Genomic DNA, 27621 nt, shown 5'->3' on the forward strand with positions numbered 1-27621 from the left:
GGGCACCGAGCTCTGTCCAGAAAAGTGACCCCATGCTGCCTGCGGGGCCGTTAGCCCATGCGCGGGGCCTGTGTCACTGCGTCAAAGGCAGAGCACTGAATTCCAAGAGAAAGAAATGCCAGCTGAGACTTTCTCTTAAATAGAAGGTGTGGTGCCGCTTCAGTCGACACCCACCCAGCCCGCCACCCGCAGTGAAGTGTCACTCGTACTCAGAACCTGATGCTGCATCACTGCTTCACACGCTGCGCCTGGCAGAAGATTCTGCTCTGGGCAACTTTATTGTAAGCCATGTAATCTTGCTTTGGGCCCCGCACGACAGGAAGTTACACTGTTGTAAATGCCAACTCTTCATTACCTTACGTAGCTTGGAAATGTTCAAGTGCGTGACACATTAATTGCACTTAAAAATTAAATATGCAGTGAAAGAAAAGCGTTTATAAAGGTATCACTCAAAAGGATTTTTACACTTTGATTGGCCTCGCCTGATTACAAAATCTCAAAACCCTCTTCCCGCCTCAGGCTTCCACGGCTTTTCTCCTTCTCTAACAGAATGAGCACATAGGGTAGATGAAGGGCTTAAACAGACGTGAGTACCACTGAGCAGCGCGGAGGCACGTCCCCAGGTGGCTGGTGGAGCCAGGTGCAGCGCGAGCAGGGGCTGGGGGCGCTGCAGGGGGCTCGGAGAGGGGCTCAGATGTCCTTCCCGCAGTCCGGGCACAGGATGTCGTCCCTCTCCGTGAGGAAGCCTCGCCCCACCAGCGACAGCGAGCACTTCTTGCAGTTAAAGCAATCGTTGTGCCACTGCCGCTCCTCGAAGGAGATGTACTTGGTGCCGCCCAGTCCTGTGGACGGAGGAAAAGGACACGGATGAGGATGGGGGCGGGGGGGAGGAGTCCTGTGTGGACCCGTTCAAAGCCCGGCTGGTGCCATGTGATCAGTGCTGGGCTCCACGTTTAAATCCCATCCCGTGCTCAGGTCGGGGAGCTCCTGAATCGCAGGAGAAAGACAGAAGGGCTCCACAGCTACATGACAATCGCCGTAATTATAAGAAGCCTGCGGGGTGTGTGTGTGTTCCCCCCACCCGAGTGAAAAAACGCCTGAGTCACGGAGCCCAGTTCTCCCACCCCTTCCTTCCCTGGGTGCCTCAGGTCTGGTGCTCAGAAATTTGGCAATTAATGAATGAGGCGCCAAAGGGAGCACAGACGAGAAAGATGTGAACCGTCTCTGGAACTGCCCAGAACGGCCTCACGAAAGAGACGCCACGTGGGCGGGGGGAAGACGGATGGGCACGCCTGCTGCAGGAAGAAGCCTCAGCCACGCACGAGACTCGGAGGTCTAGTGAGGCCAGTGGAACGTGGGAGCGGGTTAGGAGGACGTGTGGGCAGTGGAGAAAGCCATCCTTTATCGAAACGAGGGAAGCAGGAACTCGTTTCAGTTGGGGTGTCTGACTCTGTCTGATGTCTACTTCTTATCAAATGTTTAAGGTACGTTGGCCACCTGTTACAACACAGGTGGTCTGTCCAGCCACCAAGGCCCCTGAAACAAAATGGAATCAAATACACGGGGTAATCCTTGGTGAAATTTGGATCATGATTTGCGATTACAAACGCTTTCCAGAAAGAACGGCTCAATCTGCCATGTTAAGAACAAGTAACAACACTGGCTAATAGCTGGAGGTCTCAGAGTAGCAGGAGAAGCCTGTCATTCACCCAGCAGTTAGCTCCTTTTGTAATTTAACTGCCTGATGTCTGGCATTAAATCCATTCACACGTGGGTGGCCTCAGGCTAATCCCCTGGGCTAGTGAGTGACAGGACTGGGGGTGAACCCAGGTCTCCAAGGCTAGTTCTTTTTTTTTTTTTTTTTTTATGATCTGAAACCTAGATAGGGACTTTTTTTTTTCTAATTTAACTTTTTTTTTTTTTACTGAAGTGTGGGATTAGCAGATGTAAACTATTATATATAGGATGGATAAACAACAAGGTCCTACCCTAGAGCACAGGGAACTCTATTCAATATCCTGTGATAAACCATAATGGAAAAGAATATCAAAGAATCTATATGTGTACAACTGAGGCCAGTTTTCTGATACCACACTCCCTCTGCTACTGATGGAGCTGCACCAGCAAAGCTTTTCAACTCTTTCCCTAAACATCTTAAACTGCCTTTACCCATCCTAGGCTCACAATGACTATGAGAGACCCGCAGATCACACAGCCCGGGCCCGGGCCCTCAGGCAGAACCAAACGAGTGATTCAGGCCAGAGAGTTTCAGCATTTTCTGCATATATGAATCATCTGAGAAGCTTTTAAAAATTCTAACACCCAGGTCGTCCCCCAGAGTAATTAAATCATGACCAGGCAGCAGACATGTGTAAAGTTCCCCAGAGGTGTTGAAAGTGGGAGCATTTCCAGGACTGGAGTCCCACCAGCCATCTGCGCTCCACTCTGAATTTGGGGCACATCCTGTAGTTCACCCAGATTTGGGCTCTTGCTCCACCAAGTGCCTGGGGGGTGGGAGGGGCCGACCCAGAGCGAGCCCCCCCGCAGAGGCCGGGGAGCATCTGCACAGCCCAGCTGCTTCCCTGCGCCTGTGCGGGGATGTCAGAGACTCACAGCCTGCGGTTTGGAGAGAATCCAGCCGAGAGCAGAAATAACGCCGATAACGCCGCCGCCGTGGAGAAGAGGATGGGGGGAGGCAGGGAAGCGCGCCCAGCGTGCGGGGGAGGGGAGCGCGGCGGCCCAGAGTCTGCACACGTGAACAGATCCACAGGCCAAAGCCTGGCAGCCACACGAGGGGCAGGGGGTGGTACAGGCCGGGGACGGACACTCACCGCTGATGGGGCTGGCGCAGCCGGCGCACTTCTTGGCGTACAGGTCGCAGAAGCAGCCCAGGCAGTAGGCGAACTCGTCGCGGGACGTGAAGCGCTGGCCCGACAGCGGCTTCTTGCAGGCGGTGCACACGAAGCACTCGCGGTGCCACGGCTGCTCCCGGTACGTGACGCCCCCGCTGGTGATGGGCTGCGGGCAGAAAGGCGTCAGCTCCCACAGGGGCCTGTGCCCGGCGCCCTTGTCCCGGCCCTCGCCTCTGGAGGACGCGCGGTCCTCGCCCAGGATGCGCCGCACCGGCGTCCGGGTCCCAGAGATGCTGTCCTCCGGACGGCGAGGTCACCCCTGCCGCCCCTTCCCCAAGCTGCCAGGCCCCCGCTGCAGACCCCGGATCCCCGTTCGTGACGTGGGTACCGGGGTGTCTGCCGGGACAGCACTGCCTCCTGGCAGGCAGGAGGGCGAAGCAGGGAGACCGCAGCTCAGGGGCCGGGATCTGAGGTCACGCAGCCCCTCCTCTGCCCCACCTGCGGGCAGATCCCTGTAGCATCTCTACCACCAGGTGCACCTGCTCCAACAGCCTCCTCAGCTACTCGGGTGGAAGGAAGAGGCTTAACAGACACCATGGGGCTGGCTTCCTGGGTGGAAAAAATGAGCCCAGAGCCTGCCTTCCCACCCTGTCTGTAGTCTTAGGACGCTTTTCTTTCTTTAACCTGACGCAGCCCTGGATAGTGACGAGGGATCTGTCCCCACCCCAGGGACAGGCCTTTCCAGCTTCCTTTTCCCCTCCCCGCACCCCAACTAGGTCTAGGGCCGTTTCTTGTTTATTCAAGGAGGGCGATGAACGAAGACACCTTAGGGATAGGTGGACGCTCTTTCAGAAAGGACAACAGGTGTGCAAGGGACAGGGGGAATAAGAGGTACCTTTTTGCACTGAACGCACTGCAAGGCATACTGCCTTTCATAGCAGGGAACGCAAAAGTTCTGGCCGTCCTTCGGGATGAAGCTCTTGGTTCCGATGGGCTGCTGGCAGCGATGGCAGATGAAGCAGGTCTCGTGCCAGCTGCTACCCTTGTATTCCATCTTACGGGTGCCTGTCAGGGGTCGGGGAGAAAGGAGGACAATCGTGATTCTCACTAAAGGCCCCAGGCCAGACCACGCGTGCCTTCTGCATGTTCTGAAGGGCAGTCTTATGTCCACCCCAGAGCTCGGGGTACTGTCCCGTCCCAGGTCCGTGGGAGGGCGCCCGCTGGCACCCCGCAGCCCCAGGGGGTTGGGTGCAGACCGTGTGGTCCTTGTGCAGCATCGCCAGCAGAGGGCGGCAAAGCTCCTTCTCACGGGCTGCGGATGAGGACGCGCCTCCGATAGAGTCCACCGCCTAGTGGAAGGGGTGTCTTTTTCTGATTCAAAGGAGCAAGCGAGGAACCCGGTGAAGGCCCGGTGACAGCGTGACCCTGCCTGGAGGCCGTGGTGCACCTGCTAGCTGGGGCTCAGCCTCCCTGGGTGGGGACGGAGCCGTGCACCGCGGTTGGTGACTTGCAGGTGTGGGCAGGGGGGCGAGCTTTGCACTGAGTGGGGGCCTCTTGTCCTCTATATGATTTCGCTGCAGAAGCCACACTGACAGTCTGCACTGCTTTCACCTTGATTTGGTTGTAGCACTTTCTAAAATCAAACCAAGGAAGGAAGCTAGCGCTCAGGTCTAGGTTTGTTTTTTGTTTGTTTCTTTCTTTCTTGTTTTTTTTTTAAAAAGTATCTAGTGCTTGCATTTTTTTTTTTCCCCCACACACCAGGCCTTTTCCAGACACCCTGCCTTTGGTGCTCAGTCCGTTTCCTCTCCTGACTTCTCCATCTGTTAAAATCAGCTTGACCTTTGAGACTGCTCAAAGGTGACAGCCCCAAGGCTCCCTTTCCTGGCTGCCCTCCTCTGGGCTTGTGCCTCTGTCACAGAAGGTACCAGCCAGGCTTCCCCCCAGTTTCTACCTAAAACCCCCTACAGCAGAGACGGTGAGATGCACATCCCTGGGGAGGAGGAGGGCGTCGTCTTGAGATCAGCCTGCCAGAATCAAGAAAAATTCACCTTCTACTCTTAGACATATATTTGTCTTTGTCAAAGCGGCAGTTAATATCTTTCTTCCCGGGGCTTCCCTGGTGGCGCAGTGGTTAAGAATCCACCTGCCAATGCAGGGGACACGGGTTTGAGCCCTGGTTTTTTAAAGTAACCCCTATTTTTCTTTTCTTTTACTTATTTTATTTTTTTGGCTGCATTGGGTCTTAGTTGCGGCTCTCAGGATCTTTTGTTGGTGCGCTCGGGCTTCTCTCTAGCTGTGGCACACGGGCTCCAGGGCGCGTGGGCTCTGTAGTCTGCGGCACTCGAGCTCTCTTGAGGCGCTCAGGCTCAGTAGTTGCAGCGCTCGGACTTAGCTGCCCCGGGGCATGTGGGATCTTAGTTCCTCAACCAGGGATCGAATCCTCGTCTGCTGCATTGGAGGGTGGATTCTTTACCACTGGACCACCAGGGAAGTCCCTCAAGTTCTTAAGTAATTGTTGTTGAAATGAATTAAACTTATAAATATAATGAATCCTAAAATATCTTAAGCATCAAAACCATTTACAAATTAAGAAAATTCCAGTGTAAAACCACAAGCTTAAATCACTTACTTGATTGCACACTTTCAGTCAGAATCATAAGGTTAATTTACTCTTTAGACCAATTTTTTTCTAAACTTCACCCACACTTTACCAGATTATTTAACACACTATTATTGCTCTGAGTTGAATTCTCTTTATATGTGTGCCCTTAATTCTAAAACTTCCCAGGACTAAAGGAAGTGTATCTACCAAAGAAGCTGTCCTGAGAACAGATACCTTCCAGGGCAATTTGAGGGCTCCCTGTGCAGCTGTATCGAGCTTCCTAAGAGCTAGGGGTCCCAGCCTGTGACCGACCCCCACTCCCCCAGCCTGAGCCTGATTCGGGGGCCACATCCCCAAAGACGGTCAATGGACAGCGTCCTCTCCCGGTTTTAGGTGGCTCTCTGGTAGGGATGCCAGATTAACGAGGTCCCAGGTGGGATTAGCTGAAATTCCGATCTGTCTGGGAGTCCTGTATTTTATTTGCTTTATTTATGTATTTGTCAAGGCTATACCGTCCAGCCACCCCTTACTGGTCACACAGAGGACATCACTGACCCTAAGTAGCCGATGAACCATCCAAGGTCCAAATCTTAGGCTCTTCTCGCCCACACTGTGTGCGTGTCTAACAAGATTCGTTTTTTAAATTATGTATTGAAAAATTCCATAAAGTATTTTTGTCCACTCTGTTCTTTAAAATGAAAGATCCCTCTCTCCCATAAAACAAAGAAACCAAAGTCCCCCCAAAAAGCAAGGGACACAGTCCCATCCTCCACCAACAGGTCACCCATCACTGGCCTTGCCACTGGACCCAGCTGCCGCCGAGCCTGCCGGGAACATAACCTGCATGAGGGCACAGCGCCCAGCCACGGCCCAGCACCCATTTGCGGCAGTAACCGACGGGGAAGGAATTCCGCGTGTGCGCCGAGAGTGCGGAGAGGGCGGGGGGGGGGGGAGCGCGCCCACACGCGCGCGCACTCACACGCGCCCACACGCGCAAGCTCTGCGAGGAGGGGCGGGAGGCAAAGGGGGCAGAGGGGGCGGGGGAAGCGCGCACACGTACATTCACACGCACGCGCACAGACGATGTCTCTCTCGCTCTAATCTCTCTCTCTCTCTGCGGGTGGGCGGGAGGGAGGCAGCGGCTTGGTGCCCACCTGGCATGATGCTCTTCTTGCACTCCTGGCAGCGGGACGAGTACTCCTGCGAGTAGCAGTCGGTGCAGAGCAGCTGGTCCTCCTTGGCAGCGAATGGCTTGTCCACAAGGGACCCCCTGCACCGCGAGCAGTGGAAACAGGCCTCGTGCCAGTGCCGGTCCTTATAGGACAAGTCCTGCAGGCCCAGAGCACACGAGACGTGAGACGTGAGAGGGGCCGGGGGCGTGGGCTCTGCTGGACCCACAGCGAGGGGGGCAAATGGGCAACGAGGGGCTGGAATGAATCAGGTAGGATGCTTCTATTGCTGTTCTTAGGGCCACTGTTTAGACAGGGGTGTGTGCGAGAGATGCGTCTGAAAAACGAGTGGCTTTCCCTTGGGGACTGTAAGAAAGAGAAACGGCACATGAAACTCATCAGCGCCTCTCCTGGACACACAGACCCCGGGAGTCCTATGGCCGCGAGGACGCTGAGCAAACCCAACTGTGCTGGATGATGGCTGTGATCCCCGCAGGAGGGAGGCCAGGCTGCTGGGAAGCTCAGAGACAGAACCTGAGGATGGGGCCCTGGGTCAACCTGGTGGAAAGCAGGTCAGGAGAGATCCAGTAGGTGACATCAGCTGAGCATCGAAGACGTGAGCTGGGCAGAGAAAGGGCACAGACCAGGAGGGCAAGACAGAGGGGCGCCGGGCGGAGCTGTGCCACGGCTCCAGGTAGCTGGCTGGGAGAGTTCCCGCCCGGCTAGACAAAGGAGGCCAAATGAATGAATGCAATTCAGCACTGTCTTTGTTGAGACTTTGAAAGTCGAACAAACCATTTAAAGTCCCATCCGCTGGGAATTGCCTGGTGGTCCGGTGGTTAAGACTCCGTGCTTCCCTGCAGGGGGCACGGGTTCGATTCCTGCTGGGGAACTAATATCCCACATGATACAAGGGTCGTGGCCCAAAAATTTAAATAACTAAATAAATAATGCCCTGTCCACTAAGAACAATAATCAGCCTAATTTAAGAAGAGGAGGAGTTTCTGGTCATGGGATCACTGTTATAACACTGATTATAGAATAAATGCATTTAACAGTTTTTTTGTATGGAAAACAGTATGGTAGTTCCTCAAAAAATTAAAAAGAGAATTACCACACGATCCAGCAGTTCCAATTCTGGGTATATGCCCCAAAGAACCAAAAGAAGGAATCTGCAGACCCACATTCACAGCAGCCAAAGGGGGAAGTCACCCCAGCGTCTGTCCACAGATGACGGATAAACATGGACTATTATTCAGCCTCACAAGGGAAACAAATTCTGACACATGCTACAACATGGATGAACTCTGAGGACATGCTAAGTGAAATAAGTCAGTCAGAAAAAGACAAATACTGAATCATTCCACTTATATGAGGTCCTGGAGGAGGTAAGTTCAGAGACGGGAAGCAGCAGGGTGGGTACCCGGGGCTGGGCCAGTGCGGGTGTGAGTGGGGACAGAGCTTCAATTTTACAAGAAGAAATGGTCGCACAGCAGAGTGTACGTACTTTTAGCACCACTGAACTGTACACTTCCAAACAGTTAAGATGGCACATTTTATGTATGTGTATTTTACCACAATTAAAAAATAAGTTTTGATTATCATGTGGCATGTGGAAAGCACCCTTCCAGAAGTTCCGCGGGTCCCCTCCGTGAGCCCCACCCCGCTGAGCTGCGAGCCGGGAGGGCGGGGCAGGGGACAGCGAGGCTGCGAGTGAACCGTGAAGAAAGGAAGCCAAGTCCAAGGACATCTGCCTTTGGGTCCTGACCTTCAACACAGCCCAGGGGGACCCTCCACGGATGACATCGTGAGAGCGAAGCCACCAGCTGTCACCAGTTGCCCTGGTTAGCGAGTCCCATAGGAGGATGGAGCCGCGCATGCTTAGGGGACTGGACGGTCAGGGGAAAAAAGCTCATTTAAAACGATCTCGTGGGTCAAAAGCACTGCAGAAATCCACTTGCCTGCGGTTAACATTTCCGGCATGAAAACACATTAGCTAGGTTGACAAGAGCTGATTTGTTGACAGACATCTGACACTAGAAAGTTTCCTAGAAATCTGGGTACCACCGCCCTGTCCTGACGAGACCATAAGCACCCAGGCAGGACTTCTAGACCTTCTGGAGGCCCAGCTCCTAGCCTCCACCCTCCCGAGGCTGCTGGTCACTTAGTCACTTGCTGTCCTGCGTCTCGAGTCCCGTAGTCAAGGGAAGGACTGCTCACGCCCTGGCTTCTGCCTAGCCCTCCAGGCTGGTAACGGCAGCCACGTGGAAACATTCCCCCTTCCTGGTCCCACCCCCATCCCGCCCCAGGGAGCTAGTCTCTGTCCTTCCTAGATGCCGGCTCAGCTGAGTCACCAGCTGTCCCTTCCCTGGAGCACTGTGACCCTCACAAAGCTGCTCCCTTGTCTGCCCCTCTCAGGCGCGCGCGCACGCACACGCACGCACGCACACACACGTTTCTGCATTAACACTCCGCAGCCCTGAAATGTTCATTCAGGGGCATTTGATAATTCTCAAACCTTCTGATGAAATGTTTTTCCTCAAGATAAATACCAACCCATGCCCCTGCTCTCAGAAGCCTCAGTCTCTGAACAAGCTAGCATCACTGTCGGGGGCGGGGCCGTGGGGAACTGGAACCGGTCCACCCCTGTGCCAGCTGCAGCCAGCGGTGACTGCCCTCCGGTCACCGCCCTGCACACCTGCTGTGCCACCAGTGCCCTCGGGGACCCAGGAGCACAGTGTCTAAAATGCCTGATGTATTTCATCCCGGTACTTAAAGCGGAGAGTTCCAGACTCAAACCCTGGCTCCGCCACGTATGTACCTGCCGTGGGGCTGGGGGTGAGTCACCTGACCTCTCCCAGCCTCAGATCCACCCAGAGAGACAGGGATGATGGTGAAGCCCTGACAACGGTCCTGGCACACTGACACGGCTCAATTCATGTCAGTCTTAGATGCCAGCTTGTGGTGACAGCAGGTGCCCCGAAGCGTCTCTTGCTGAGATCACATTTACTCATGAAGACGGGGATGGAACGGACGCCCTCATCGAAGCTCCGAGCTCCTGGCTCGGTCACTGCTCTGTACAGTGCTTTCAGCCTCTCCAGCCCTTCTGAGTCTAAAATTCTTAGTCCTCTCTTACTTGATTTCAGCCGCACAATAACCCCACGGAATAAGGTTTATTCCCATCTGATAGGTGAGCAAGTTTAACCTAACAGTGCTAAGACGCCGTGAACCCCGTTTCTTGCATCCCTCCTGCTGACCTGCAGCCCGGGAGCATCTCTGCAGGCAGGTCTCAGAGCGCTCGCCCAGCCTCACCCTCTGCCCCGGTGTCCTCTACTCACCTTGTGCCCGTGCCTGACCTCGGGAGGCCCGCCCCTCCGCCCCCTCGGCTGTGAGGCCCCACGCGGGCACCAGCCGCTCGGTGACGTCTGTGTGGCCATGAGTGATGCTGGCCCTGCAGGACCCTGTGCCCCTGGTGCCACCCCGCAGGCACCCCCGGAAAAGCCCACATCGTGCAACTCATTCAGGACCACACGTGGAAGCCCTCATCTGCTGCTGTGTTGTCGGGTTTCCCGTAATCCTTCTCTTGTGGGGTCCTGAAAAGGGAGTCTGAGTCAAGTTGATAATTCACATCACCACCTCCTCCTGAACTCACTTCTGCAGAGTCCATGCCCTGTGGGCGCGGAGGTGGGAAATGCCACTGGCTTTGGGGGCTCGGGGCTCGTGGGGATGGACCGGAAAATGGCACAGAAAGGCCATGCCTCCAGGTTAGGTTAGGTTGATTCGACCCGGTGCCTGAACCGAAATGCACGGCTGCTCTGAAGGCTCGTCTGTAAAACTGGGTTCCTAGCGGCTCTTTCCACCTCTGGTGTTCATGGCTCCAAACAGAGTTTTAGTTTTTAGTACCGAGCTAGTCTCGTCTCACTTAATTCTGTTATGTGTCGCGTATGCCATGTGGTCCCCAAAGATACCATTTAGACGCTAGAGGTTCAAGGCTAAGACATATGGATGCACTGACTTTCAAGAACTTGGGAATGTTCTAGAAATACCCTGGTTTTAAGGTTCTGTAGAGAGAGAGCATGAAGGGGAGAAACATAAAAAAGGAAGAAAAAAAATCTTTGACACGTCGCAGAAAAAAGACCAATGCTAATCTTATGCACGCAGAATGTCGTAAATTGCAGTAAAATGTCTGATAAACAAGGTAAGATAAGGCCCAAACACTTCCTTTCAGAATTTATATTTTTCCATTTTAGAAATATTCCTAATATGGGAAGCGCTTGTGGCTTTGCTCCGAATGTGCCCTTGTTGAGACCTCAGCTGAGCCGCAGGGGGAGTCAGTGGCCTGGAGGCACCCCCCACCCACCAGTTAATGAGGGCAGCTCCGGGCAGGGGGGGTTCCTCACCCTCCTTTACACCTTGTCTATCCCTCCTGGGCTGGGAGAAGCTCAGCTGCTGATTCCCAAACCAGCCAGTCCTCAGATCCATGGCATTTCACCTCATCAGTGGATCTGCCGTGTCATTTGTGCTCAGCACTTTGAAAAGGTGTTCTGCACTTTGAGACTGTCAGGCTACCATGTCCCCAACTGCACATTCTTTCCAATCCTTGAAGAACGACGCTGTGCAGCCCTGTCCCAGGTGTGCCCTCGAGGGGACCTGTTCACTTATTTTTTAAATTTATTTTTACTATTTATTTATTTTTAATTTTTGGCTGCCTTGGGTCTTCGTTGCTGCACACAGGCTTTCTCTAGTTGTGGCGAGCGGGGGCTGCTCTTGGTTGCAGTGCGTGGGCTTCTCATTGGGGTGGCTTCTCTTGTTGCAGAGCACGGGCTCTAGGCGTGTGGGCTTCAGTAGTTGTGGCACACGGGCTCAGTAGTTGTGGCTCACGGGCTCTAGAGCGCAGGCTCAGTAGTTGGGGCGCACGGGCTTAGTTGCTCCGCGGCACATGGGATCTTCCAGGACCAGGGCTTGAACCCCTGTCCCCTGCGTTGGCAGGCGAATTCTTAACCACTGCACCGCCCCTAGGGAAGCCCTCAATGCTGGTTTTAGACCTGCAGAAGGTCCTTTGACTGTTACCACGTCTTACTCTTCGCAACCCCCTCCAGGCACACGGGTGGGTGGGTTTGGAGGCCCGTCTGACTTTATGGCACTGCTCGCAGAGACACGGAAAACCCAAAGTCTGAGCCAGGTATGTGGCCCAGAGTTTGCTAAAGGCACCAATTTGCTGATGGGGGGGATCAGGAGCCATCTGAGTTCTGGCTCAGCTTATCTTTTCTTTGGTTTCTTGACTTTTTGAAGCCCGGGACTTAGGTAGACCTATCCCTTGAAAAACATCTGTAATCAGGCAAAAAAAAATTTTTTTTGCTGGTATCCACAGGTGTCCAGGAAAAATTTCTGGAAGAGCATAAGGTCAGAGGATCATAAATTTTTATTTGTATTACCTGTTGTCAACTATTCCACTAGCCATAAAAATGAATGATTTTTACCCCTGGAGATCACAGCATTTCCTCAGAGTTAACTAAACAGAAAGAAAGAACAGAAAGAGAGTCCGCATAGAACTGATGCTCAAACACAGATAAGCTACCTATGGAAGCAGGTCATCCTGAAGTCCTGCCTACCTTATTTGAAAGTCAGTCAATACCCACAACATCGGCCTAATCCCCAGTGGCTTGCGGTATTTTCAGTTATACACAAATGTCCTTCAGAGGGAGAGCCAAGTGGGGCTTATGGCACCCCTGCTATTTTCAGACAAAAGAACAGCCACCAGACCCGCCAGCCTAGCTGCTCTGCCCAGCGCCCCTCCTGTCAGGCTGGGGCTTCTCTTCCCGAAGTACAGGCACATTTTTCCTGCCATCACTTCCTCCACAAAACCAACTGCATAATTAGTTCTGAAAGCCAAGAAAACCGTTCCAAACATTCAGAAGCCCCAAATGGCAAGGTCTAACTGCAAGTTCACATCTTTTCCCTTCCCACATGCGCAGAATCACGTGGCCTAACTCCACAGAGTGAACCGTTATCCGGGTTGAAAAGTTCAGCGTGATTGACGCCTGACTTTGCAGCAGTCTTGTTGATTTTGGCCCCATTTGGGGAATTCTTGTTTATCTGCTCCTAAAGCCTGTGCCGAAGGGTAACCAGTTTCAAGGGTCTGTCCACTAAATCATACTGAAGAAATGATCAGTGACTTCGCTTTTGTTTTTACTTTAGCCCCCAGGCAAGGATGATGAGCCCTAAATCTCCAAAACATCTCCTTTAAACCAGAGTTGTTTGTCAGAATGATATCTGAACCTCTCAGCTACTTATGTCTTTTCCAGGTAAAGCCTTTATAAAATAGTAATTGTTTTCTCTGCTTCTTAGTTCTTCCTCAAAGCGGACATTTTTATTGACGTTTCTCTAGTGAAAACTGATAAAGAGACAGAGTGAAGCTTCCAGAGGCAGGGGGAGGGAGCAAGCTGCAGGAAAGCAGTCGGAAGAGAAAAGGGGGTGGAGTTTTCCACACCATCAGCCGCTCCTTAGAGCACTGAGTGCATGGTAGCTACACACCACGAGAACCCATGATGTAGGCTCCCTTGTTGTAGCTCCCTTTTATAAACGTGCAGATGGGCACAGAGGGGTCAAGCCATGGGCCCACGATCACACAGCCAGTGAGACGCAGAGCCAGGATGGAACGGGGCAACTTGGTGTCTGAGCTCTTGTGCTTGGCCTGGAGATGAACGCAGAAGGGCCCGGACACACATCACACAGAGCTGGAGGTCGGAGGGCAGGCGGCTTTCAGACAAGCAAGACCAGCTACTTTTGCTCGTGGTCGTAGCCGAAGCTCTGGAGGTTTTAAGGCTTCCACAGGACAGGTGCCGAGTCCCGTTTCCCTTCCGCTCCACGTGACACTCCTCTCTGTGGAGCCACGACACGTGGCTGCAGCCTGGGCTCAAGTGGGGGCATCCCACACCCTCTGTCTCTGCTCAGGGCAAAGGCTTCTTCCCTGTAACATGGAAATTATCCCTCGACTGTCACTAAACACCTAGCGCCAGGAAGCCGGCTGCTTACTGACCGTCACGGGAAGGATGGATGCGACACAAACGGGGCAGACACGCGCTGGACCACTCCGGATCACCCCCAGCAGAGCCAGCCCTACCTGCTCAGCTGGCAGCCACACATCCTGATCCTCCCCACGAAGAAGAGAAGCACCCCCGACGCCCCAGTGCAGGCAGGGCCTCTCAGCCCCTCCAGCCGGGGGTGGGCGCCGGCTCTCCCACACGCACGCTCACCGCGCCAATACTGATCGTGCGACCCTGCCCCACGAGTCAGCCCAGGAGGGAGAGTGCTGCCCTCGGGGGAGCAGGGGATGGGGCGGCAGGTGGCTGGATAGATAAGGATGCTGACCATGGGGCCAACACAAGTGGACCTGGGATGCTCGGCACACACGTCCCGGAAAAGCCCCGACCAGGTGCAGTGGGACCGGGACCGGCAGAGACCAAGTCTGTGGGGAGGAGGCTGGGCAAGGCCGGTGGAGGGTCCGAGCCCAGCAGAGGGGCCTCCGGGGTGTCCAGGGTGATGAGGACCAGGACGTGAGCACAAATGTGCTGAGAAGCATGTGGTTCTTGGGGAGTCCAGTGTGGGTGTCCAGGGGGGTTGGGAGGCCCGAGGGCGGGCGGGGAGCACAGGGCCGGGGGATGCCCAGGGGCGGGTACCTTGCAGTCGCAGCCAATCAGCTTCCCGCACTCCTCGCACGTGCTGGCGAAGAGGGCCTCGAAGCAGGCCACGCAGTAGGGCCGCTCATCTCGCAGGACGTACTTCCGACCAAAGAGGGAGTCCTCGCAGTGGTGGCAGTCGAAGCGCTCGGTCATCCTGGCACCAGATTTCTGCCACCTACCGGGGAGGAGAGAAAGGACAGGTTCAGTGAGCGTGCTCGATGTCCCGTGCACACGGCAGTGACCGTCCTGCTCCGTGAGGGTCACCTTTCCCATCACCTTTCCCATCGGTGGCTACATCCTCTGCGTGAGCAATCGACACTCACCCTTGAAGCGGGTGTAATTTTCAATGATACTTTTAAAAACTTAGCTGGGGGCAGTTCTGTGTCTGAGTACATTCCACTTCTTTAAAAGTCCCAATTCTGGGTGACCGTGTCAGAAAACGTGATCCCAGTTCTGGACCCAAGAAAGAGCTGGCATCAGAGCCCTCATCCCCTGGAAGGAGTGCCTGCTTCAAACGTGGGACGCAAGCTCACATCTTCCCATTCTCCCTGCCCCCAAAATAGCACAGCAGGGATAGAAAACACTATGCTCATTGCTATAAAAAGACTTTCCGCGAGCTCCCCTTTATGATTCATGAATTTGAATAAGAAGAAACCACAGAAGCCAAGGGAGGGGTGTCAGAGCTGGTAAACCTGAGGCCACGGGAGCATCGCCTCGACCCGGCTTCACTGGGAAGCAGGCCCGGCCCCTGCCCAAGAGGAGGCGCCCCGGGGTGGGGTGGGGGGTGGGGTGTCATTCCTCCCAGGGGACAAGACTCTCTTCTCTCAGCCCAGGTATCCAGGGAGCAGGAGAAAGGGAAGGGCTGGCTTCCAAGGGCAGGGATGATCACGGTGGGAAACACAGTGACGGCAGTCAACGGCCACTCCAGGCGACACCTCGAGCTGCATTTTTCCAGGATGAGTGCGGTGTGTGTCTGAGCAGAAAGGACAGGGAAAGGGCAGAGGAAGGCGGGAGGTTTCACCCTCCCCCCTCCCCCCCTCCCCATGTGGTTCCTGCACAAACATGTCAGCACCACCCCAGAAAGAGCCGGGCTACCCTGGGAAGACTAGGTGTAGAGAAACGCCTCCGAGCCATTAGAAACACAGTGCAACTTCTTTAGAAATATCTTCTCAAGTGGCAATATTTTATTTGCTACAAGTGAAAAAGCTTTATAAATGATTAAATATGGAGACAGGTTGACTGTGTAACTCTGTGCGATGTTTCACAATCTCTGATTAAACTTGATTCTATTTTCAGTCATTTCCACCCACTTAACAGTGAAATTCCAAAATAATACCCCAGGATGCAAATGAAATATTTCTGTCTGGTTTATGAGATAATAGCGAATTTGATAGTGTTTATTTATTTTGTACTCTTGTGTATATAAGATCCTGACAACTGTAAGCAGAGAAATGGACAACTTTCAAGCATCCATACTTGGTTACTTCTGTGTTTATAGGACAGTTTTTTTCCTAAAAGTATGAAGCATGCAGCTGGACACATGTGGCAAGAGCCAGCCCCCTGAATTGCTCTTCCTGGAGTTAAAGAAAACATTGTCTGGACATTCTTGCAATAACATCACAAGATGAGGCTCTTGAGCGTTTGAATTTTTGTTCTGAAACACAGCATGTAAATATCCTTTGTCCTAAGGCCACCGTCAGGTTGCAGCGGCTATGTTGGCAGAAGATGCAATGCTTTCCTGTAATTCCTCAGTTAACTGGCCTTGAAAGTGGCCATCGTTTAGTTCATCGCAGTTAAGCGCCGTCCCTCCAACATATAGATTTTTCGAATAAAGGCTGCCGTTTACCTGTGGAACCTTATTTGCCTATTCTGGTCACACAAATTTAAGAATAATGACTTGAGGATTTGAAATAAGAACAAGGAAAGGAGATAGGGCTATAGATCATAAAATTTTTTAATCTGGAAACAATTTGGGAGATTATCTATGACTACCTCATTTTATGGATGGAAAAACTGGAGGCCAGGAATGTTAATGAAAACAGAAGATTCATATGAGCATTCCCAAAGAGCCATCTCACTTAGAAAAAAGAAACTCCCGATCTAAATGGAAAGGTGGTTCCATGTGGGTTTGGACAAGCACAGGCCCTGCGGGGGAAAGGAGACAACAGACCATAGACTGCACCAACCCCACTGAGCACCATTCCTGTGCTCTGGAGTCATCAAAGTGGGGAACTGTTTTCGTCCCAGGTAAGGCCCTGGTGATGCTCACAGACCTGGGATATGCTTTCTACCTCCTCCAACTCTGCAGGACTGGGACAGAAATCATCTAACAGAGTAAACTGTGAGAACACACAGGGCTCCACATCAGCTGAAGGGGACCGAGCTGACCCCGAGACAACGCCCCCATCACTGAAACCAACTCCCAGGAGGACCAGTGTGGCCGCGACGGGCCCGGAGGGTCCGACAGCCCCCGTTTCTGCAGAACTGTCTTGGACGCTGGTGGATCTCTCTCCCATCTGGTTCCTTATCTCCTCTGAGAAGTCACTCCAGTTTTATTGACTAGGACAGCACTTATGCTTAAACCAACAAGTTGGGGTGGAAAGTGAGGCCATCACTAATGAGGGGCAGAGCAGAGGGACACAAATCTGAGCGCATTTCCGGCAAGTTACAAGAAGCACAAACCCCTGAGCATCAGAATCAGTAGCCCACGAGCTACTGAGGAGACTAAGAGCGTCCCTTCCACCACAAGGTGTTTAAAACCAATTCTTCTTTAATCAAATGCTACCAAATAGAAAATTATTATACAAAATTGTGTATTTAAAGTTACACGATCCATCTTAAGCCTCTTTTTTTTTTTTTTTTTTTTTTTTTTTTTTTTTTTTTTTTTTTTTTTTTTGCGGTACGTGGGCCTCTCACTGCTGTGGCCTCTCCCGCTGCGGAGCACAGGCTCCAGACGCACAGGCTCAGCGGCCATGGCTCACGGGCCCAGCCGCTCCGCGGCATGTGGGATCTTCCCAGACCAGGGCACGAACCTGTGTCCCATGCATCGGCAGGCGGACTCTCAACCACTGTGCCACCAGGGAAGCCCAAGCCTCTTTTTAATGGCAAAAACTTAGCTATAGCCTTGCATTAGACACCTCCTATAACTCCATTTTTTAATCTTATAAAATGCCTGGAGGGCCTCCCTGGTGGCGCAGTGGTTGAGAGTCCGCCTGCCGATGCAGGGGATACGGGTTCGTGCCCCGGTCTGGGAGGATCCCATATGCCGCGGAGCGGCTGGGCCCGTGAGCCATGGCCGCTGGGCCTGCGCATCCGGAGCCTGTGCTCCGCAACGGGAGAGGCCACAACAGTGAGAGGCCCGCATACCGCAAAAAAAAGAAAAAAAAAAAAAAAAAAAAAAAAAAAAAAAAAAAAAAAATGCCTGGTTGGGCTTCCCTGGTGGTGCAGTGGCTAAGAATCCGCCTGCCAATGCAGGGGACATGGGTTCAAGTCCTGGTCCAGGAAGATCCCACATGCCGTGGAGCAACTAAGCCCATGTGCCACAGCTACTGAGCCTGCGCTCTAGAGCCCGCGAGCCACAACTACTGAACCCACGGGCCACAACTACCGAGCCTGTGCACTAGAGCCCATGCGCCACAACTACTGAGCCCGTGTGCCACAACTACTGAGCCCGTGTGACACAACTACTGAAGCCCGCACCCCTAGAGCCCGTGCTCCACAAGAGAAGCCACCGCAATGAGAAGCCCGTGCACCGCAACAAAGAGTAGCCGCCACTCGCTGCAACTAGAGAAAGGCCGCATGCAGCAACAAAGACCCAACGCCGCCAAAAATAAATAAATAAATAAATAAATTTTAAAAAACATAACATCTTGTTTTTTTTTAACCTAACTGTGCACAATCTGCTTACCCTCTCTCAACTGCCGTATCCCTCCCCGCGGGTTACCTGTCACTCCTGTCCATCACCTGGTGCACAAGTGCTGGGAGCATGAAGCAGCAGCAAGCCAGGAGACATCTGGACCGCAGGTGTGACTGCTGACTTGTTATTCGTGAACCAAACCCAAATCCCAGCGTCTGGGAGTTCTCACCCCTCCCTCGGGGTTACATCATCCTCTGATATCATCCCCCTTGGCTCTGAACAAGCACCCGGATCTTAGGGGGCAGGTTTACAGATGTGGCCACAAGGCTCAACCACCGACCACGGTGCTGGGAGAGAAGAGTCCTGGGGTGAGGGGTGGGTGCAGAGCGTTGACTCCGATTAAAACCAGTTCTCCCCCTGCGCTGAGTCCGAGGCAAGGACACAGGTTCAGAGCGCAGTGGGCAGCAACGCGCAGGGCTGCCCCATGGAAAATAATGACTGTCTGCAAGGTCCACAGGCTTATACGTGTGGGCTATTTTTATCTTCTCAGGTTTAAGAACTGTCATTGTCTGGAGTTGCGGGCTGGTAGGGGGGAGGGAAGAGAGAAGAGAAACAAGAAGGGAGGAGGAGAGGAAGTGGAGAGGTGGGAAAAGGAGAGAAAGGAAGGAGGAGGGAGATGGGAGGAGGGCGTTTACGGCCCAGGAAGCAGGTGCATTTTTTTTTTTAACCGGAAACATTTCTTGGGAATCAAGGGAGGGGCAGAGTTTCAGGTGTTTCCTGAACAGGAGGCCCTTTGGGCCGCACGAGTGTCCATGGAGCACCCTCTTCAATGCTCCCTTTTTCAACTATGTACTTTAATCTGACCCCAAAGATGCCATTTGCCTCCTGCCCCTCGAAACCCACACGTCTCTATCCACGCGGGTCCAGGAGACCACCCTAACCCCCTTGATTCCTGCAGAGAAATCTGTGAACGTTCCCAAAGCCTTCCCACAGGCAGGAAGCAGCCTCAGTAAGTCAGTGCTGAAGAAGCCATGCCCAGCTTTAAATGCCACCCGGGTCCCAGGTGGGAAACGCCATGGCTTACCAACATCCAGAGCTTTTTAGAGAAAATTAAGAAAATTGGTCTGTTGCACGTGGGCTTGCTCTTTTGAAGAATGTACTGGAAAATGCAGTGTTTTCATGACACCACAGGACGCTGACTGCCTGTGCACCTCCCAGCCCCCAGCCGTAAGCCCCGCAAAGGTGGACCCTAGGATCACTGCGGCCACACCAAGTGACAAACACGGGTCAGGTGCTTCATAAACACCTGGGGAATGAATGAACGGACACATGGATGGGCGGCGGATGAATACAAATATCCCAGAGCACAAACATGTAGGCAACATCCAGAGTGGAAACGAGGAATGTTTTATGTGAACAATCCACTTTGCATAGCAAACCCCAGATGTAATGGGGCTTGGCATCCGATGCTGGTACAATTTCTAATGCAACAGATCCTGAGCTGCATTCTTTCTCCTCCGCCTCTGGCCTCTTCCCCCTTCCAGAGACACTGCTGCTTCCACAGTGGGTGGAACTGTTCTTACTGTGTTTGGATCCAAACCCATGTGAACACACAGCTGCACAGCCCCGGATGAGGCCTGGTCAGGCCAAGACGCACAAACCTCACCATGAGATGCTCCCAACATCTCTGGGTGGAACTGCCAGCCCCCCTGACCCAGGCTCCAGGTACCAGCGGGGCCCTGGGTGTCCTACACGGATGCAGCAGCCTATAAATCAGAGATCCTCTGTCCAAAGGCAGGGGCTCTCACACCAGAAGGGAAGCCAGAGAACACTCTGCACCAGTTTGTTTTTCTATGAACAGAAGGATCAACACACGAACCAGCTTTGCTACCCCGACACTCTCTCCATTAGTCCAGCTGAACTGTTTCTCTTAAATAAAAATTCTGGTGAAAGGGAGAGGGACACCAGCTTAAGGGATGTTGCTATTTTTAAAAACATATTATAGTGTATTTAAAATTCATTTGAAATCCATTTTGGGATTCTTCAAAGAATGACTATGCCTACTGCTGTATATTTATGGCTTCGTTTACTGAGCCTTTTCTGACTATATAGGCAGAGATCAGGGAGGTATTATAACTTGATATATAAACTGGTAACTTTCAAAAACGTTTAACAAGCTTGATTTGTCCATGCTCATGTCAAGAAATGTTTTGTGTGAGAGACAAGGCTAGAATAAGGTGAACTGCTGTCTTTGGAATTACCTTTTGGATACTGAAAATGGGAAATAACAAATGTCAGATTTCTGACCTTAAGACCATAAACTAAGAATAGTGACACTTGTTTTGATATCCTGCGGACTTTTAAATCCAGTCAACAAGGATATATTAACTAACTTCTCTTTTCTAGATACCGTCTTAGGCCCTGGGAGACTGAGATAAAACACACAGTCTCCGAAAAAGTTTAGTTCTAGCTCCAAAGAGTTTAAATCACCTTTAAGATACTATCTGGATATTTAATCTCGAAACGTGTCAGTTCTGTCTACGCAGGACAAGAATCATTACGCGGGCTAGGACGGTGATCGGCCTCAGGTCCGTAACTAGCACGTGTGTGGTGTGTGTGTGTGTGTGTGTGGTGTGTGGTGTGTGTGTGGTGTGGTGTGTGTGGTGTGTGTGTGGTGTGAGTGTGGTGTGTGTGTGGGTGTGTGTGGTGTGTGTGTGGTGTGTGTGTATGGTGTGTGGTATGTGTGTGGTGTGGGTGTGCGGTGTGTGTGTGGTATGTGTGGTGTGTGGTGTGTTGTCTGTGTTGTGTGTGTGGTTGAGTGTGGTGTGTGGGTGTGGGTGTATGGTGTGTGTGGTGTGTGCGGTGTGTGCAGTGTGGTGTGTGGTGTGTGTGTGTGGTGTGTGTGGTGTGTGTGGTGTGTGTGTGTGGTGTGTATGGTGTGGGTGTGGTGTGGGTGTGTGGGTTTGTTGTGGGTGTGGTGTGTGTGTATGGTGTGTGTGGTGTGTATGGTGTGTGTGTGGTGTGGGTGTGTGGTGTATGTGTGGTGTGTGTGGTGTGTGGTGTGTGTGGTGTGTGTGGTGTGTGTGTGGTGTGTATGGTGTGGGTGTGGTGTGGGTGTGTGGCGTGTGGCGCGCGTGTGTGGTGTGTATGGTGTGGGTGTGCTGTGGGTGTGTGGTGTGTGTGGTGTGTTGTGGTGTGTGGGTATGCTGTGTGTGTATGGTGTGTGTGTTGTGTTGTGTGTGTTGTGTCTGTGGTGTGGGTGTGGTGTGTGTGTGGTGTGTGTGGTGTGTGTGGTGTGTGTGGTGTGTGTGTGGTGTGTGTGTGGGTGTGTGGGTGTGTGGGTGTGTGGTGTGGGTGTGGTGTGGGCGTGTGTGGTATGTGTGTGGTGTGGGTGTGGTGTGGGTGTGTGGTGTGTATGGTGTGTGTGTTGTGTGTGTGGGTGTGTGGTGTGTGTGGTATGGGCGTGTGTGGCGTGTGTGGTGTGGGTGTGTGGTGTGTATGGTGTGGGTGTGGGTGGGTGTGTGGTGTGGGTGGCAGGGGGGGCGTGTACCTCACCCTCTCTCCCTCTGCTTCCTGGGAACCTGCGGTCCAGTTATCCATGTCTGTTTACACAGAACAAAAGGAAAAACCCTCACTGCCCTTCAGGAGTCTCCTCCCATCTCCAAAAGGCAGCTCTCGGTTTGCTCTCATCCGCCTGGGCTTCCATCTGCAATGATCCCAACTTCCAGGAAAGGCTGGCCCCTCACTGGCCTCGAAACCCTGCTCCCCGTGGCGTTTCTCTAGCACAACCATCAGGGCCCTGGCACAACAGGCGTGCACACCTCCTGCTGCTGCCTTCGCTTGCTGCCTAAGTTGGCTAATTCTTATTTGTTCCAAAAGTTGTACCACCAAACATAGACCTATTTTCTTTTTTTTTTTTTTTTGCGGTACGCGGGCCTCTCACTGCTGTGGCGTCTCCCATTGTGGAGCACAGGCTCGGGACGTGCAGGCTCAGTGGCCATGGCTCACGGGCCCAGCCGCTCTGCAGCATGTGGGATCTTCCCGGACCGGGGCACGAACCCGTGTCCCCTGCATCGGCAGGCAGACTCCCAGCCACTGCGCCACCAGGGAAGCCCCAGACCTATTTTCTTGAAACCTAAATGTTTACAGGCTTCAAGGATGCTCTTTTACACTGGTTTTATTTACCCATAAAAACAGGGCAGATGAAGTTCCCTTGTGGCGCAGTGGTTAAGAATCCACCTGCCGATGCAGGGGACACGGGTTCGATCCCTGGTCCGGGAAGATCCCACATGTCACGGAGCAACTAAGCCCCTGTGCCACAACTACTGAGCCTGCGCTCTAGAGCCCGCGAGCCACAACTACTGAAGCCCACACGTGCTCCACAACAGAAGCCACCGCAATGAGAAGCACGCGCACCGCAAGTAAGAGTAGACCCCGCTCTCAGCAACTGGAGAAAGCCCACACGCAGCAACCAAGACCCAATGCAGCCATAAATACATAATTTTATAAAAAACAAAAACAAAAATGGCAGCCACTTCTCCTGTGGGCACAGACACTTAGAAACACCTAAAGGAGATCTGTAAGTCACAGACTAAATCAGGGCTGGCAACGTGTGGCTGACAAAGGCCAAGGATGAGCAGGGTGACATGTGATGTCCAAACTCAGTGTGTGAGAATCACCCATGAGAAGTGGACTAAAGATGGACAGACCAGAGGCTGCCCTGAACCTCTCATCAGAGACCCAAGAGGGTGGGCAAGCACTTTTTACACCGAAAGGAAAGTGAGGACCACCAGTAGCAAAGGGGTGATGGAATCTTAAAAAAAACAAGACTGAGAGCTGGTGGGGAGAACTGGGAAGCAAAGTTACTGGGGAACGGTAGTAGTCAGGGTTCTCCAGAGAAATATATATATTATATGAAGAGGTTTATTATTGATATTAGGAATTGGCTTATATCATTATGGAGGCTGGAAGTCCCAAGCAGCTGACGAGCTGGAGACCCAGCAGAGCTACTGGGTGGTTCTAGTCTGAGTCTGAAGGCCTAAGAAGCAGGGCGCCAGAGGTTTAAGTTTAAGTTCTAGCTCAAAAGCCATCAGGCTCAAGACCCAAGATGAGCTGATGCTTCAGTCTGAGACCAGAGCCTGGAAAGGACGGAGTCCCAGCTCCACAGTAGGGCAGGGGGTGTCCCCTCCTGCTCAGCCTGTTCGGGTCTCCAGCTGATTGGATGAGGCTACCCACTTGGGAAGAGCCCTCAGGCTACAGATTAAAATGTTAACCACACCGAGGAACAGCCTCACAGACACACCAGAAATAACATTTGTGTCTTGGATCCGCACCTGGTGGCCCAGTCAGGTCGACACAAAATTAACCATCACAAGAGCTAACACCGAAATCCACCAGTCAGGACAAGAGAGGCCATTCCCTTAACTCACCCCAAAGTCACAATGCCAGCCTGGACTCCGGAAGACTGGGCTCTCAGCCACTAGAGAAGGGCTTGTGCGTTCAGTTCAAGGTGGCCACCTTCAGGAAGTGACTGCTCAGTATAAGTCCATGGGACCAATGTGGCTCTGATAAAACTGTCCTGAGAAAACCACCTAGGAAGTATCCAATGTCTCTTTCTGCTCATGGGAGCTCACAGAACTGGGTACCTCCTGGCGCTGAGTCAGAGCAGCTTAGGTAAGTTACCTGCCTACTCCAGCCCCCTGCTGATAACGAGGCAGCCTGAGCCCCAGAGGCTGGGGAACCAGCCCAGGGCCAGACAGGAAGAGAACCCAGACCTCCTGAGCCCAGTAGGATTTTTTTCAATATCCTGCTGGGTGGGCCCTTTTGTCTACAATTTAGAGTCTTTTCAGTACTGGAAGTGGTTTAACAACAACCCTGGGTGAAAGTATGCAGACTAAGGCCTCACTAAAATGTTCGGGTGCATCCGCCATAGCTTAGTGGTTGGAACTCAGGCTCTCAAGTTAAGAGCTGCCTGGGGTCAGCTCTCAGGGTCACCATTTCTAGGCTGGAAAACCTTAAGAAAAGTTACTTTGATCTCTCTGTGCTTCAGTGTATCTGTAAAAATGAGGGTAATATCCAATTTGTATACACTGTTTCTGATGTGCAGGCAACCCTGAAAAGCAAGCCACCATCTTATCTGTGTTTTCCAGCTGTTGAAACTGAGGCACCATGAGATTAGGTGACTTGGCCAAGACTGCACCGCTCGGGGCTGATGGACGGGAATGTGTAAGCTCAGGCAGCCTAGCTCCAGCCCAAGCACACGGGCTACCTGCCACACCTGCCTCGTGGCACGTTTGTACCTGAGCCTACCCCACTGTGCCTGGCACTGCCTGGCCTGTGGTAAGCCAACACAGCCCTCTGAACATGCAGCTGTGCAGAAGCACTGAGGCACGCCAGGATAACAAACACTGAACCCCATTCTATATATTAACTGATAAGCCTTAAAAATTCAGAATGAAAAACACTGTGAAAAATTTCATATAGATGCACAATAAAATATTCTTCACTGCTTGCTTTTATAGGAGTTTAACAGGCAGCCTAGGAATTCCTGTACTTCTCAGACTTGCCCCAAATGTTTTTTAGTCGAAATCACCTTCAGGATACCAAAGCCTCTCCCTCTAACGTATTATTACAAAACACACACAAGCAGGGGTTAGCGCCAAAGGGGTAGGAAGTATTTGGCATTGGTTCTGAGCACAGTTCTCCCGGCTATGAGCCCCAGCTGTGATTTATTGTGATTTAAGTGCCCTAGTGCAGCTCATTTAACCTGGTTAGACTAGTGGGAACGGAAACCCAAATGGGTATCCGAAAGTAAAGAGAACTCTCTTCATTTGTCAATAAAACATTTAACTCTCTCTTCCTGCAATTTTAGGTATGCTAAGGTATCACACGAGTACAGTTTAAGATTACTACTGTGTTCGTCTAAAACAAGCCCCCCCCCCTTTTTTTTAACCCTGGTGGTTCAGTAGTTCAATTTCCCCACGGGTCGATGCCTGAGGCCACCGGCAAGCTCCACTCCTTCCTACCGCAGGGAAAAGCCTGGGCGCCCAGCCCTCTGGGACCACTGGCTTGGTGGCCCTCTTCTCCAAGAGGACGGCTGCCTTCCTCCCTCCGGGATGGGGCGGGGTCCCTCCCACCCAAGGTACCCCCGGGGTGTCCCCGTGGCCCAGCTCCCCTGTCCCCATGTCCCCCCACTGCCCAGCACCCCCTCCCCAGCTGTCCCCACCGCCCCCGGTTCCCCTGGCCCGGGGTCCCCCTCCGTCCAGGCTCCCCCGTCCCCGGCCCCCACTGCCGGCCCCCTGGCCCTGGCCCGGCTGGAGCGCACTCACCGCGCGGCGTCTCGCGGACGGCGGACGGCAGCGGAGGTCCGGGCGGCTGGGCCCGGGGAGAGGCGCGCCCCGCCCGGAGAACCCCGCGTGTCATTTGACCAAATAAGGAGACGCTCGCTGGGCGGCGCGGGCGGCGCTGCCGGGCGGGCGAGCGCCCCTGGGCTCCGGGGCGGCGCTGGGGACCCCGGCCCTTTGTTTGCCGCGGGCGTTTCCTCCGTCCTGCGGCGTCGCGGGCGCCGGATCCGGGGCTCCCGCCGGGTCCCGAGCGCGCGGCGGCCCGGCCGGGGAGGTGCGGGGGCACGCGGCGGAGGGGCGGCCACTTACCGGGTCCGGAGGAGCGGGAGGCGCGCCGAGGACGGGGGTTGCGGAGGGGGGCGTCTCTCTGCGGCCCCCGCGGCCCCTCTGCCAGCAAGTGAGCCTGCCGATGGCAGGAAGAATGGGGAAGGCCGGGTCTTTGTCCCGCTCGGGAGGGGAGGGGAAGGACCAGTCGCCCACACTCCAGGCCGAGGGCTGCCCGGACGTTCTGTGGCCCCCTCCGGGCCAGGAAGACCTAGCAGAGGAGAAAGCGCCTCCCACACCAGAGCCCAGGCCCCCGAGCCCGGCCTGGGGGGGTCAGAGGCGGAGAGCTCACGGCAGCCGAGATGGAAACGTCCACCGCGTGCAGCCGGGGCGCAAGGTGGGCAGAAGGACCGTGGGCAGGCGTGTCGCGTTTAGCAGCGATGGGACTCAGAGAAGGGAAGCTATCTGATTGCTTTCCCTTCTTTGATGCTCTGTGTCCCGTGATGTTTTAGCGGCTCCCCATGGGCCTCCATCACGGAATCTCAGAACCTGAGCGCCATCCTATTAGCTACCACCTACTGAGATCTAGCTCTACCGCGCATCTCATTGGATTCTCGCCCCTTAAAAGTTAAGGGTTAATAATACCCCCGTTTTATGGTGAAGAAATTTCAGCTCGAGAGGTTTGCTCAAGGCCTGCTGAGCAATAATTATGGCAGCTGCCATCTGACCTGGAGTCTGTCAAGGCCAAGCCCTGTTATCTCACAGGAGAGGAGGTGCCCCTAGTCCCGTCAGTCACTCCAGGGGCTGAGACTCGCCCCAGACCTGAGCCCCCAGAACTCTGCCTCACCTGCTTCCTGCCTGAACCTTGCAGCTTCTCACCAAGAACGGAAATGTGGGCTCCGGACCTGATTTCCCACTGACAGTCAAAGCAGGCCCTATCTTGAAATCCAGGGCAAACTGTGTAGAAAAGCCTTTCCCTCTGACAGTTACCTAGGTATGTTGTCTATTTAGTCGCAAATTACAAAATGATCTCCTAGTTCTCAAATGATGAGCCGAAAGTTTCAGTTTGTAAAAACAAATTGAAAAAATAATGAAACATTAATTTCTGCATTTATCTCCTTTTTGCTCTCTTTTGGCTTACTTGATTTTATTTTACTTTTTCTTTTAGCTTTCTGAGTTGAATGTTTAATTCATTTATTTTAATTTTTTAATTGATAGTTATTTGGTTCTATAAATTTTTTTCTAATTACTTTAGTTATGCCACACAGACTCTGATATGTTGTGTTTTCTTATTATTTTAAGAAATTCTACAGTTTAATTTTGTATATTTCCTTTGACCTAAAGGATAGCGGAACATATTAAATGACGCTATGGGGATGTAATCAGCAAAATCGAGACTCTGGAAGCAAATTCGCTAGTTTCTACAGTAATATCACTCAGAAAAAAGAAAAAAAAAAGAGAAAGGAGAGAGATGGAGGAGGAAACCAATAGATTAAAAAAAGACTTAACCAACGGCAATGAATGGATGGATCGATCTTAGATTCTGAATCAAAGAACAAACTATTGGAAAAATAAGTTTTCATGAGACAATCTTGGGAAATGTAACACAAATGGTGACATTAATAAATTAATATTAATCTATTTTAGGTATGATAATGAAATTATACACACACACACACACACACACATATTTTTAAAGCCCTTTTCAGAAATAATACCAAAATGTTTACCAATGAAAAAACATTATGTCTGGGGCTTCCCTGGTGGCGCAGTGGTTGAGAGTCCGCCTGCCGATGCAGGGGACACGGGCTCGTGCCCTGGTCCAGGAAGATCCCACATGCCGCAGAGCAGCT

At 52.7% G+C, this 27621-nt stretch overlaps 1 protein-coding gene across 2 annotated transcripts; it reads right to left on the reverse strand.

The window, feature by feature from the left end:
• Positions 1-415: 415 nt before the first annotated feature.
• FHL2 (four and a half LIM domains 2) lies at positions 416-25894 on the reverse strand. 2 transcript variants are annotated; one of them, XM_081253632.1, is made up of 6 exons: positions 25814-25894; positions 14303-14480; positions 6609-6783; positions 3748-3917; positions 2832-3018; positions 416-842 (listed from the first exon to the last, which is right to left on the reverse strand). In XM_081253632.1, exons 2-6 carry the CDS (start codon positions 14456-14458, stop codon positions 691-693), a joined length of 840 nt encoding a protein of 279 aa, XP_081109758.1. In that variant the 5' UTR covers positions 14459-14480; positions 25814-25894; the 3' UTR covers positions 416-690. The 2 variants fall into 2 exon arrangements, with proteins under 2 accessions (XP_081109758.1, XP_081109759.1); XM_081253633.1 differs by lacking the exon at positions 25814-25894 and adding an exon at positions 25490-25570.
• Between the last annotated feature and the right edge of the window lie 1727 nt (positions 25895-27621).

The sequence above is a fragment of the Mesoplodon bidens genome (genome assembly GCF_964165515.1).
Source record: "Mesoplodon bidens genome assembly, chromosome: 14".
Taxonomy (NCBI): Eukaryota; Metazoa; Chordata; class Mammalia; order Artiodactyla; family Ziphiidae; genus Mesoplodon; species Mesoplodon bidens.

Coding starts and splice junctions, on each gene's coding strand:
- FHL2 (XM_081253632.1), bottom strand. CDS start 14,458: ATGACCGAGCGCTTCGACTGCCACCACTGCGAGGACTCCCTCTTTGGT. Junction 3,918..6,608: donor CAAGAAGAGCATCATGCCAG/GTGGGCACCAAG, acceptor GACCCCTGACAG/GCACCCGTAAGATGGAATAC. Junction 843..2,831: donor CTGCGCCAGCCCCATCAGCG/GTGAGTGTCCGT, acceptor CTCCGTCCACAG/GACTGGGCGGCACCAAGTAC.